The sequence below is a fragment of the Orcinus orca genome, chromosome 2 (assembly GCF_937001465.1).
Source record: "Orcinus orca chromosome 2, mOrcOrc1.1, whole genome shotgun sequence".
Lineage (NCBI taxonomy): Eukaryota > Metazoa > Chordata > Mammalia > Artiodactyla > Delphinidae > Orcinus > Orcinus orca.
This window is the reverse complement of record NC_064560.1, coordinates 108125856-108138585: the sequence shown is the minus strand read 5'-3', so window position 1 is coordinate 108138585 and position 12730 is coordinate 108125856. Positions and strand designations below refer to the sequence as shown.

At 34.8% G+C, this 12730-nt stretch overlaps 1 protein-coding gene across 5 annotated transcripts in view; it reads right to left on the bottom strand.

Moving 5' to 3' along the window:
- Positions 1-12730, bottom strand: part of TRPM7 (transient receptor potential cation channel subfamily M member 7) — a 120825-nt gene that overhangs the window by 27293 nt on the left and 80802 nt on the right. For 4 of the 5 annotated variants that reach the window (XM_033408418.2, XM_033408416.2, XM_004281278.4 and 1 more), the window contains 6 exons: positions 9529-9703; positions 7071-7197; positions 5811-5995; positions 4668-4800; positions 3183-3898; positions 1101-1168 (listed from right to left, as the gene is read on the bottom strand). In XM_033408418.2, coding sequence (XP_033264309.1) covers positions 1101-1168; positions 3183-3898; positions 4668-4800; positions 5811-5995; positions 7071-7197; positions 9529-9703 — 1404 coding nt within the window. Of the gene's footprint in view, positions 1-1100; positions 1169-1206; positions 2839-3182; positions 3899-4667; positions 4801-5810; positions 5996-7070; positions 7198-9528; positions 9704-12730 lie in introns of those variants that run through there. The other variant, XM_049706034.1, reaches the window with a different exon arrangement.

Genomic DNA, 12730 nt, shown 5'->3' with positions numbered 1-12730 from the left:
CATGGAATCACTACATCTCAATTTCCATATAGTCACCAATTAAATCCAAAGTTAACAAAATCTAGTTAATAGACATTAAATTATTCACTTTCATACAATAATTCAATCAAAATATATGCTATTAAAAATACAAATGTTGGGGAATTCCTGGCGGTCCAGTGGTTAGGACTCTGTGCTTTTACTACCAAGGGCGCAGGTTCAATTCCTGGTCAGGGAACTAAGATCTTGCAAGCTGAGTGGCACGGCACCCCCCCCCTCAAAAAAAGTCGGCATTTATATTATAAAAAATGCACTTGAGTCTACCTTTTAGATGTAGGGTAATAAGTAACATGTCCTGACAGCAATTTCACAATTAACTATAGATCATATGAGAAATAATCATTTATAAAAGCTTATATTATATCATTACCATTTCCTTGACTCTAGTTTTAGGAAAAACTTTATTTCCGTTATATTTATCACTTGATCATTTCTACAACTTAAGTTCTTAAGGGATGGAGAAGCTTAGCACTTTTCCAGGTCTTCCTAATTATCTCGATGTAGCTGTTATTACCCTTAAAGCTCAAATTAGTTATTGGTAATTTATGAAAGCAACAGTTAAAAAGTAAAAATTTTCAGCCAGGAAACACACCTTTTTGCTAGTTGTTCTGTATACTTTAAAACTCATTTAACCAACATTTACTGAACAGCTTACACTTGCACGCGATACTGTAGTTACTGGCATATTCAGCTTTTTATTGCTAGACCACAGGGTCCTTGAGAAGCAAGGTTATATTCTAATGAATTTTGGGGCCTGGGAAAGAGTTGAGTTCAATGAGTAGTCTGTGGAAACCATACAGGGAGAAGCACTTTTTAAGAGAAATATTAAATAGGTGATTTTTAACTTCAGTTAAAAAATGCAAGCTATTTGTACATTTTTTCATATTCTTCAACTGTTTCTTCTTTTTTTCAAATTACGTATAAGCTTCAAATATTTGGAACTCTCATGTTGATGATGGTTTCTGCTAACACTGTATTTTTCCTGAAAAATATGTTTAATTCTATTTTGAACTAAACTCCAAAATAGCAAAATAATCGCACTGCTATAAGGATTTACTTACGGATAATATTTCTTTTATCTTGTTTGACGTTTCTTTAAACCTCTGTAAATCCATGCTATCTCTGTGTCCTTAAAAAAGAAAAAAGAAAAGATTACAACAAAAAATACTTGTTTTTTTTAGTTCTATCAAAATAATGTCATTGCCTAGTCTATTCAAACAAGTGACGTATGTTGTCTTGTGAGTAGTTTTGATGGCTCTGAAGTTTCCTGTAGCTTTCCTGATAAATACTGAAAATAGGTATCAAAAAGCTGGAGAAGATGAGTAGTTCAAGTTTACAGTAACAGGATCCTAAAAGAATCCAACATGTGATATGAAGTAAACTGCTTGAAATTTAGAAGAGGGGGAGCAGTCATTTTTACTCTCAATAAAAAAAGCATTATATATAATTATTATACATATATACATATTACATATAAATATAGACATCAAACATATGGATATCTATATCTACATATCCATACCAGTGGCAATATATTAACAAACAGACTAAAATATGTTTTTAAAAAATAAACTGGGATAGATTTTATGTAGGAAAAGTTGTCTCTATAAACCCACAGTGAATTCACATAGCCTAGCAGTAGAGATCAGCAGGCTCAGTACCTAGATAATCCATGGGGTTGGCCCTAATGTGGAGAATTTTACATGGACATAACATTCTGTGAACCATCTCTATACATGTTCTGTGACTAGGTAAATTCCTAGGCTGGGAAGGCTCATATAAGTGTTAAAGACAAGGTTGGGAAGCCACCTGAAGGAAAAATTCTATCTTGAAGAGACAGAGGGCCTGCTTCAAACCTTGGAACATTCTGGTTATGTCCACGAACAACCCAAGTTGTTTTCTAAGAATTCTTTGTTAAATACTTTTATCTTTAATAATCTAGGAGGAAGGCTGTTAGAACACTATATTCTACAAATATTTGGGGCTTAGCTAGCTCTACAAAGCATTCCCTCTTCATCTTTTCCTTCCACGTGGCATAATGTCAACATTTAAATAACAAAACATCATCATTAAAAACAAAACAAATAAAACCTTAAACATACAAACCACAATATTAGTTCTTTCTTTCTGCCTTCATTGCCAAGCTTTTGAGTCGCCCCCCCATCACTCTCCACATTCACTCCCATTTGTACTTTATTTCACTATAATCAGGCTTCTTCCTCTATCACTTCCTTCACTGAAACAGTTTTCACCAAGGTTATTAACATGTTATCATTGCCAAAATAAATATATTTTCAGTCCTTATTTTACTTGAGGTGAGGTATAAGAATGAATCATTCCTTTCTGAAATGATCTCTGGGTATATACTCTCTGGGTATATAAATGGGTTGACCATAAATACTCATTTTCCAAGTAGAGTCTTGGCTTTCCCTATTATCCTAATGTAAATATCAGTAACATACCCTTTCACTCTCAAAAGCGTACTGGCTTGGATGAAAAACTATATGGTCAGCCTATTTATAAAACACTGTTCTTTTCCAGTTACTTCTAGCCTCCCCTATACCTTTGTCTTGCAACACTTACACATCACTCAAATTCTTTCAACAAAAGTTGATCAAATTCAAGAGACTATGCTTAAATTCAAAAGACAGAGTCCAGGGCTTCCCTGGTGGCACAATGGTTGAGAGTCCGCCTGCCGATGCAGGGGACACGGGTTCGTGCCCCGGTCCGGGAAGATCCCACATGCCGCAAAGTAGCTGGGCCCGTGAGCCATGGCCGCTGAGCCTGCGCATCCGGAGCCTGTGCTCCGCAACGGGAGAGGCCACAACAGTGAGAGGCCCGCATATTGGAGGAAAAAAAAAAAAAAAAAAAAAAGTCCAAATAAGTTTTCCATACAATTGTTATTATAGTAAGTTGCACCAAAGAGGTATGTGCTAATATAACTAGTATAGCCCAATTCAACCTACTTCCCCGACTTCTGACTCCTTAAAAAATTTTTAGAACTATACTCTATGAAAAGGTAATCCACTTGTCACACAAGTACATGATTTTATTAATTAGCAATTTATTTTTATTTCTAAGGTGATAATTATAATTAAAAAATAAATAATATTGATATACAAATATCAGTTTGCCAAACTTACCTACGAATGCTCCAAATTCTACATTATCTCCTTCTGCAGCTTTAGAACAAACAGTTTCTTGATCTTTGGTTATAGTTTCCAAGTGGCTTTTGCAACTTGGCTGGGATGGTGTACTAACAAAAAATTTGGTTGGTGGGGATGATAGATGTGGTATGCTATTAGACGAACTGCCTGATTTTTGATTTTTACTAAACATTTTTAAGGTTTCTACTCCATGTTGTCTCTGTCGCAGTTCTGGAGGAGAGACAGCACTTGGGAATAAGGCACCACAAGAGGAACCAGCCTCTGGAAAATTGAATTCTTTTCTCTGGGGTATTACAGGTAAATCCTGACCTGATATGTTAAATTGGGAATCTTTTTCATCTTTCATAAAAATATTACAAAGAAAAGGATTATTACTTTCAAGACCACCTTGAGGAAGAGAGGAGCTAAGTGTATTTACAACACTGTGCTTTTTCCATACAGAAGGTCTTACAGGACCATCATCAATAAGGTTTTGAGCCAAATGTTTGGAAATGCTCAATTCTCGTGTGATTTCATTGTGAACTTTGCTAGCTTCTGAAGCTTTCTGGGCAGTGAGTGTTTTTAATGTATCTACAGTCAGGGCCGAAAGATCTTGCAAATGGCCAATTTGAGAATCTAATGATTGTAATGATCTTTTGATATAGTTGACGCGATCTCCAACTTCTTTAATCTGAATGGACATCTGCTCCACTCTGTAAGGGAAACACAGGAGTTTTACAAATGTTAAAAATTAATGGTTTCGAAATATCCGCCTGCCAATGCAGGGAACATGGGTTCGATCCCTGGTCAGGTAACTAAGATCCCACGTGCTGTGGGGCAACTAAGCCCGCGTGCTGCAACTACTGAGCCCACAAGCTCTGGAGCCCACACACCACGACTAGAGAGCCCACGCACCATAACGACTGAGCCCACACACTCTTGAGTCCGCACGCCGCAACTAAGATCCAACGTGGCCAAAAATAAATAAATAAATAAATAAATATTTTTTTAAAAAAAGGATCAAGTGCTAATCCTATTATAATAAAAATATAAGATTTTAAAACACACTTTTGTACCATAGGCTATTTATTCCCCCATCAGAGTAACACAAAACTGTGTATTCAGCTACATACACATAAACTACTATTACCATTATTGTACCTACACAAATACCATATACTTTTAGAACGTAGCAAAACTAATGGAAAGAAACATGTTTTAAAATAATTAAGACAGTTTAACTTTTCTCCACCGACTCTTTTCTGCCCTCTGTAAAAAGGGTCAAAAAACGGTTAAGAGACTGACTGACTTACATGAAGTCTTAGAAGTAAAGAACTGAACTGTCTCACAATATATTATGTAAAACCATTACTAAACTTACTTGTTTGACAAACATAAATTGAACAATGACCATGTGTAAGAGACATAACTAAGAGATCCCACTCTGACATAAAATCAGTTATAATTAAAGAGTTTCTGAACCTTTCAAAAGTGACACGAATTCTCTCTTCACTTCCAGAATGGAATTTGTCATCTTTTTCATTAAAATACATCTCAACACACTGCTCTTCAAAATCATGAAGTTTCTTTTGATCTTCTTCTGTTAAAAAAAGTTCTAAGGAGGGAAAAGAAAAAAAAAATCAACAGAGACATCAAGATAAACTTTAGCTCACGAGTTTTATGTTATTAAGAGTTCATAAGGCTATGTAAATCATCAGCATTTTTTTTTTCTCTTTTTACTGGTGTGTTTCTAAAGCCCTAAACAAGTATTTCTACTTCTTTCTTCACTCACAGTGTGATGTTGGAAGAATAGTTTCCAGTATTTCCTCCTTTTCGAATCTCCTTTTCCTATAAAATACCCTACCCATCTATCTCTCACACCTCTCCTTCGCATACCCAGGTACAAGAATATAAGAACTGATCTGATAGAATAAAAAGCCACTGTAAAATTTTAGGCAGAGTTTATTATGTCTCACGTAGTATATAGAATGTACTAAAAGTGTTATTGTTTATACAGCAGTCAAAATGGTTTGTAGAATGACAAGTGTTATGGTTTACACTAGCATTTTAACAAAACCGAATTGAGATGCCATACCAAAAAGAAAGTTTAATACTAAATTTACTTTTATAGATAAACATTGCACTTTAAATTCTTTTATGTTTAGGCAAATTCAACAAAAGCCTTTACAATAACATTAACCAGTTAAGTCTTCTGAATAAAATTAATACTTAGCTTTCAGGGACTTCCCTGGTGGCACAATGGTTAAGACTCTGTCTGCCAACGCAGGGGACACAGGTTCGAGCCCTGGTCTGGGAAGATCCCACATGCCACGGAGCAACTAAGCCCGTGCGCCACAACCACTGGGCCTGCACTCTAGAGGCCGCAAGCCGAGAGCCTGTGCTCCACAACAAGAGAAGCCACCACAATGAGAAGCCCGCACACCACAATGAAGAGTAGCCCCACTTCACCACAACTAGAGAAAGCCTGCGTGCAGCAACGAAGACCCAATGCAGCCAAAGATAAATAAATTAAAAAATAAATGTATTTAAAAAAAATACTTAGCTTTCAGTGTGATACTGATAAGTGATAAAATAAAAACATTTGCCTTAATATATTTTACTTACTTGGTCCATCCGAAGTCTTGTCTTTTTTTCTTCTTTTACATATGCAGCAAAACAGAGAAACTATATGGCTGAGAATGATAAGTGGTGGAGGCAGAACTGGTTTCTCGTGATAAGCCATAATAAAATGATAACGTTGGTACTTCCATACAATATTGGAAATTGCCTTCACTTGTAAATACACATTGCTTGAATAACAAAGAATAAAAATAAACTTAGCTAATCACATTTTAAAGTTTTAAATACTAAAATTTTATTGTAATTCTGCTCTAAATAAGAATTCAAAGGAGTACTCCACCATAAACAAGACTAAAAGGTAAATGCGAAACCGGAAAAAAACACATGCAACAGTATAAGGCAAAGTTTGATACTGCTGAGGGTCTTAATTATAAACTCCCAGAAAAATAGGCAGAAAATATGATTTTAAGCTTTTTAAATTACATATAAATGACAAAAACAGAAGAAAATATTCAATCTGAGTAGTAACAAAATAAGTGCAAATAAAAACAAGACTCTTATGTACTGTCAAATCAGCAACCATTAAAAAGATAATACCTACTGTTAGCAGAGATTTGGAGACACAAGGCCTATTTTGACTTAAATAGAAGTCCGAAATATACATATATTGAATAGTTCTGCTTTTAGGAAAACACTCTAAGGAAATACATAAGGATTAATAAAAAATTTAACCACAATGTGGTTTTGGGGAACAAAAAATTATCAACAATCGAATGGAGCAATATAACATATTGGCTTAAAAATTACAGTCTATATCATGGAATACGAGGTAGTCATTAAAAAACTGGAGAGGGATATTTATTAATGTAGGATAATATTCATGTTTTGCTTAGTTAAAAACAGTATACAAAATATGAGAACATTATTTTTAAAAAGAAAAAGTTGTTCATATATATAAAATATAAAAAGGATGTATACCAAAATACTAAGAATGGGATTACTGAAGAATTTTCTATTTGCCTTTCTGTTTTGTATACTGCATGTGTATTCCCTGGCCACCTTGTAATAAATACCAAATAAAGATTAAATTTATAAAAGAACTGTATGTTGAAAGATAGAGTCTCAAATTTAGAATTAATTTGATTTTGAAAATGCATGCTTTCTTATTTGTAATTTTCAAAAATAATTTTTAGTAGTTTAAGCCTCAATAAAATCTTTATACTTTAAATTTTGTATAGTTCCTTCAAAAAGAGAACTATATATTAAATGATCTCATTACAATAAGCAATCAAATAAAATTCTTACTTGAAAAATGCAATAAGAAGATTGACCATAATGATATACTGTACAAAGAGGTAGACTGCTTGAAGAAATGGAGTCAACCATGTCCCAGGACCACAGATTTCAGTGATAGTGGAATCCTTTGCACAAACTTGAGAAAGAAAAAAAAAAAAAATTAAAACAGTAATTTACCAGTTACTGCTTCTAGTCAATATTTGTGTACGTTTGTTTGAAGAAGTTTTGATTATGTACATATCTGTTTCACAGATTCTAGCAAAAGCTTCTGGGCAGGCAGCCATACAAACACCAACTTAACAGTATTCCAAAAGAGAAGAATTTTGTGAAGGATGTGGGTACTATTCTACGACTCTACTCCATACAAGGAAGTATATATTTCTGTATTATGTCTACCCTCCAAGGTAGGGTTTAGCCAGAGAAGCATTAAGAAGAATAAAACTCCCAGATTCAGCCACACATTTCTATAAGAAAAATAACTGAACCAGAAAAGAGTATGATAAACTCATAGTAAATCTACAAACATAATGATTACTGACTTTAGCTTATTATGCCACAAAGGAGGGTTGAAGGAATGGTTAAAGTGCCTCTTAAATATACAATGATTAGATTTGAATTCCTTGCATTTTATTGCCTCCATCTGGAATGTTTCTGAAGCCATAACACAGCTGAATTAAGGAAGGGAAGAGCTTTAATACCCACCAGAGTTATGAGGAATAAAGTAAAATAAATTCAAGTACGGCAAGGATTTGAATTAAATAGTCTTGAATTAGTGACAAGTTTTATACAAATATTTATAATACACTTAGCACCTGGTGTTTTGTAAGCATTTAAAAAATATACATCATTGAAATTCTCATCATGGCTGTATCATTCCTTTCACATAAAATGGTTTTACGGGCAAACTGATGCATAAGGTCCTTTCACTCATAAAAAAATTTTTTTTTTTTTTTTTGCGGTTCGCGGGCCTCTCGCTGTTGTGGCCTCTCTGGTTGCAGAGCACAGGCTCCGGAAGCGCAGGCTCAGCGGCCATGGCTCACGGGCGCAGCCGCTCTGCGGCATGTGGGATCTTCCCGGACCGGGGCACGAACCCGTGTCCCCTGCATCAGCAGGCAGACTCTCAACCACTGCGCCACCAGGGAAGCCCCTAAAAAATTTTATGAATTCAGATTAGTTTGATGAAGCAAATACCCAAGAAAGAGAATGCAGGAGAGTAAAAAACTATATCCAATGCTGTATAACTAAACTAGAGCCACATAAGAAAAAGCAGACAATAAAAACCTGGAAATGACACTAAACAGGAAGCCATTAAACACAAAATTTTACCAGGCTGGTAAAAACCTCACTGTTTTAACCAACATCTCATAACAACTGATGACTACTATGTGACCATCCCCTGATCTAATCACCTATAAATAGGTGGGTAAGGAGCAACACAGAATGGGGGTGATGGAGGAGTAAAGTAAGATGGGTGAGAGAGAGCAAGAGAGAACATGAGCAAACTAACAAAATAAAGATTCTATAACTCAATGTGAAGGTCAGAAGAACATCCTTGAAAGTTGGCAGTATCAACTATGTCCACAAGTTATCTAGCCTTTTTAACTAAAACAACAGAATAGCTTTATGCAGAGAATGTATTCAGAGTTGAATTTTACAATTCAAGAATATACAATCCGGGCTTCCCTGGTGGCGCAGTGGCTGAGAGTCCGCCTGCCGATGCAGGGGTCACGGGTTCGTGCCCCAGTCCAGGAAGATCCCACATGCCTCAGAGCAGCTGGGACCATGAGCCATGGCCACTGAGCCTGCGCGTCCAGAGCCTGTGCTCCGCAACGGGAGAGGCCACAACAGTGAGAGGCCCGCATACCACAAAAAAAAAAAAAAAAAAAAATAGAGTATATACAATCCAACTAATCAATGTAATTCCATTACTCTTGCCCTGGACAGGTAGACTGAAGCCAATCTGAGCTAATGAGATTAAAAAATAGGTTCAATAGAAGGCATCTGGGAAAGGGACTTTTTCCCCTGAAGAGAACCAATGGAAAACAGTGTCTCTTTCCTCCTGTTGCTTGTGACAGAGTCTTACAATTGTAAAGGAAAACCTGTATGAATCAGACACTTATTACAGAGGACTGGGATGAAAAAGAATGTGTCCTTAGCATGAATTAACCAGTCCCAAAGACCACAGACCACTCTACCTCTGAACTTTCTGTTATGTGAGCTAATGTATGTCCTTATTGTGTAAGCCAGTTTAGGCCAGATTCCATTATTTGCAGCTAAAAAAAATTCTGAAATACTTTTTTTTCAATTAATTTTTGTTATGTTTCTTCTGGGATTAACTAATGTATCATGGGAGGACTTAGGCTGGTTAACAGTTTGATTTGTGAAAATTTGTAATATTACTATAATGCAATTTTGACTTTGAAATATGAAATAACCAAAAGATATATCTGTACACGTAAATCCTTACCATCAATTTCATATGCATAAACTTCACCAAAAATCATCCAGTATGGATGAAAAACTATGTCTTTAGCAAGAGTCCAAGATGGTGCTTCGCGAGGATAAAGTATTGCCTTTCTGGGAACACCAAAACTAAGTAATACAAGAGCCATAATCACTACAATGTAGAACATATTGGCCACCTGTTAAAAAATGAACACTGTTAAAATACATGGGAATTTAAACACAAAGACAATTCTTCATCTTAAAAAACAGTTTCTAATGTTCCAACAGATAACTTGAATCTTTGAGTTTCTTTTTATTCCTAGCCATTAGCATTCAAGAAACCTCATCACTACATAAAACTTAACATCCAGGAAATTATGTAAAAACTGATCTGAACATCAGGTAAGTCATAGGCATCTTCTACATAATGAACCATATCACAGGCTCAAACTGGAGTCTGCCTATCTCATGTCCATGAAGATTTTAAAGAAGTAAAGACATAAGGGGCAGATTCAGGGAACCAATTTCCATGAGAGTTCTTTCCTAAAACTGTTCTGTTCTTATACAGGAGGTGCAGACTATCTTTTCTACCTTCCTTTGATAGTATCTTTTGCCCACTTCACAAAAGAAAGGCATTCTTCTCACCCATCGTGAACCCTACCATGGTGCCTTGTCTCCTGGGCTGTGAAAACCTCCTAGGAGGTAAATAAAACAACAAACTGAATTATCAGTATGGGTGTTGAAAAAATTAGTGATACCCGTATCTGGTTAACAAATTCTTTTGCAAGTCACGTAGTTTGCAATTCTTTAATTTCAACAAAATTGAAAAAGAGCCTAACTGAACTATCACATAATAAATCATTAAAAAACAATTTTTATTACTAAATCACAATGTGAATTTTGACATCATTACTCAGGAATTCAAAGAATTAAGTGAAATGCTATAATGAAACTTCAATTTCTATCCACTTATTTATGTGTACAAGTGTTCAGCACTTACATCTAAGAAAGTGAATGTAGTGTCACTCTGGTAATATGTAATAATATTCATCCACAAATAATAATCTAAGGGGAAAATCCCATGGAGATCAAGCGACTACATTTACAATAAATCTGTACTTTAATCTACTATGAACTAACAATAATTGCAGTAATAAATCTATCTAAAAGAAATTACTAAGACATTTTCATATGTTTTGAACAAGTATATAGTGAGAGTAGAAATGGAAGGCAGGACTGTGAAAAGTAAAGAGGACAGTAAGTCTACACTAGATGGAGAAATTATAAAATATTTATTTATAAATAATCATTTAGTCTTGATCCTTTACCTTTAAAATTGTTAGATCTGCCAATAAATTTTTTTAAAATTAAGTTAGAGTTCAGTCCCTGTGACTTACAATAAAAAAATCCCATACACCGCCCAAGATTCAGTTTTTTTCTTTGTAAAATGGTTAAATAATGCCTTATTTGACCACTTAAGAGAACTACTAAAAGAATATATGTTTTCAATAAACAAAATCTTGGGATAAAAGATTTTTAAAGGCAAATAATTCATCAAAACATTACTTGCGGCATTTGCTGTAATTTGGAATCCAAATTAAATAAAGAAAAAGCCCAACTCAAAAGTTCAAATCAAAACCCAAACCTGAAATATTCTAAATTTATTCAAGGTCTGTTGGCTGATGATTCAGAGTTCTCTGGATTTCATACCTTTCGCATAAAGCCTATTTGACAATCTTCCTTATATTTGATCTAAATTTAACTAATTAAAATATCTGAATATTCCATTTCTTATATCTAAAATGAGGGTTCCTAGCTTGAATGTATAGGTATATGGAGTGAGTAGGACGAGTTCAGCATTTACCATGTAATTTTCATCAGTCTGATCTCTATTAAAGATGTCAAATGTGAAGATTTCTTCTACTTTAATCTTTCATATCTTTATGAAAGATATGAAGCTGTTTTCTCTGATTAGAAATTCCCTGCTCAGGAAAAATTCCTACCTATTTTCTAAACTTTTTTCAAATACCATGTTCCTTGTGAAAGCTTTGTCTTCACAAAACAGCTTATCATATCTTTCTCTATCTGCTCACATGCTTGTCTTATATAGTAGACTGTGAATTCCATGAGGATCTGGACCACGTCTTATTCATCTTTGTAGTCTCAGCTTAGTATAATGCATAACATAACGGATACCCAATGATTAAAAAATGTTGTTACTCTAGGAATCTACTACATACTATAAAATCATCTCCTTTATTCATTAAAGCTATACTTTAATGAAGGATTTCTTATACTTTGCAGCATCTACTTTAAGCAGATAATTAGAACATTAACCATCTGGGAGTAATGAAGGAGGTAGAAAGGGAAGATGGCACTAGGAGAAAAGAGATAATGATATGATAAATAAATGGTTGACAAGGGGAAAGACATAATCCTGGTGGAGGGTGGTTCTAAAGAAGATCAAAGGTAAAGAAGAAAATGAAATATATATTTCAGCTCCCTATAATTGGGATGGGAGAACCGGTGGGAGTGTTGGGAGTACATTAGAGGTAAGATTCAGATGGAAATCCAGACAGCTCCACTCTCTCTTGGCTTCCTTACTTTTCCCATCTCCATCTGTTATTAAGATTGTTCACTTTTATACTTCCTGCACCTTCCATTTACTGTATATCACCATTAAATTAACCCAATAACACTAAGTCACTAAATAATCTGGTAGACAATGAGAGCTAGAGTGGTTTTTTGCCCTAAAACTTTAGGCTAAAACCAGTTCCTCCCCCAAAACCTTAACTCCCCTAACTTTTCCTGGAAATATCACTACTTCATGAAAGAATGCAAAATGGATAATAAGTACTTCTTTGATGTGACAAATAATAAACCAGTAATTCTTAACTGGGGAGAGTAGGATACACTCTCCTAGAGGGAAAATGTGTAGTGCGGAAAATCAAGTATAATAATGAAACTCTGTATTCAAAAAATGTAAAAATTTTGTCTTCATGATGCAAAGCAATGCTGATAATCCTGTGAGCTAGTGGGGTTACTTAAAAGATAAATTTAATCTAGAAGACCAATTTTAAAAAGAACTGAGAAACAGCATACACATAATGAGCCCATTTCGATAAAACTATTATATACATTTATTCGTGTGAAGTTTGACACAAATAAACACACGTATTCATATATACGTCTTGAAGGATGGAAAGGTATACATCAAACTGTTA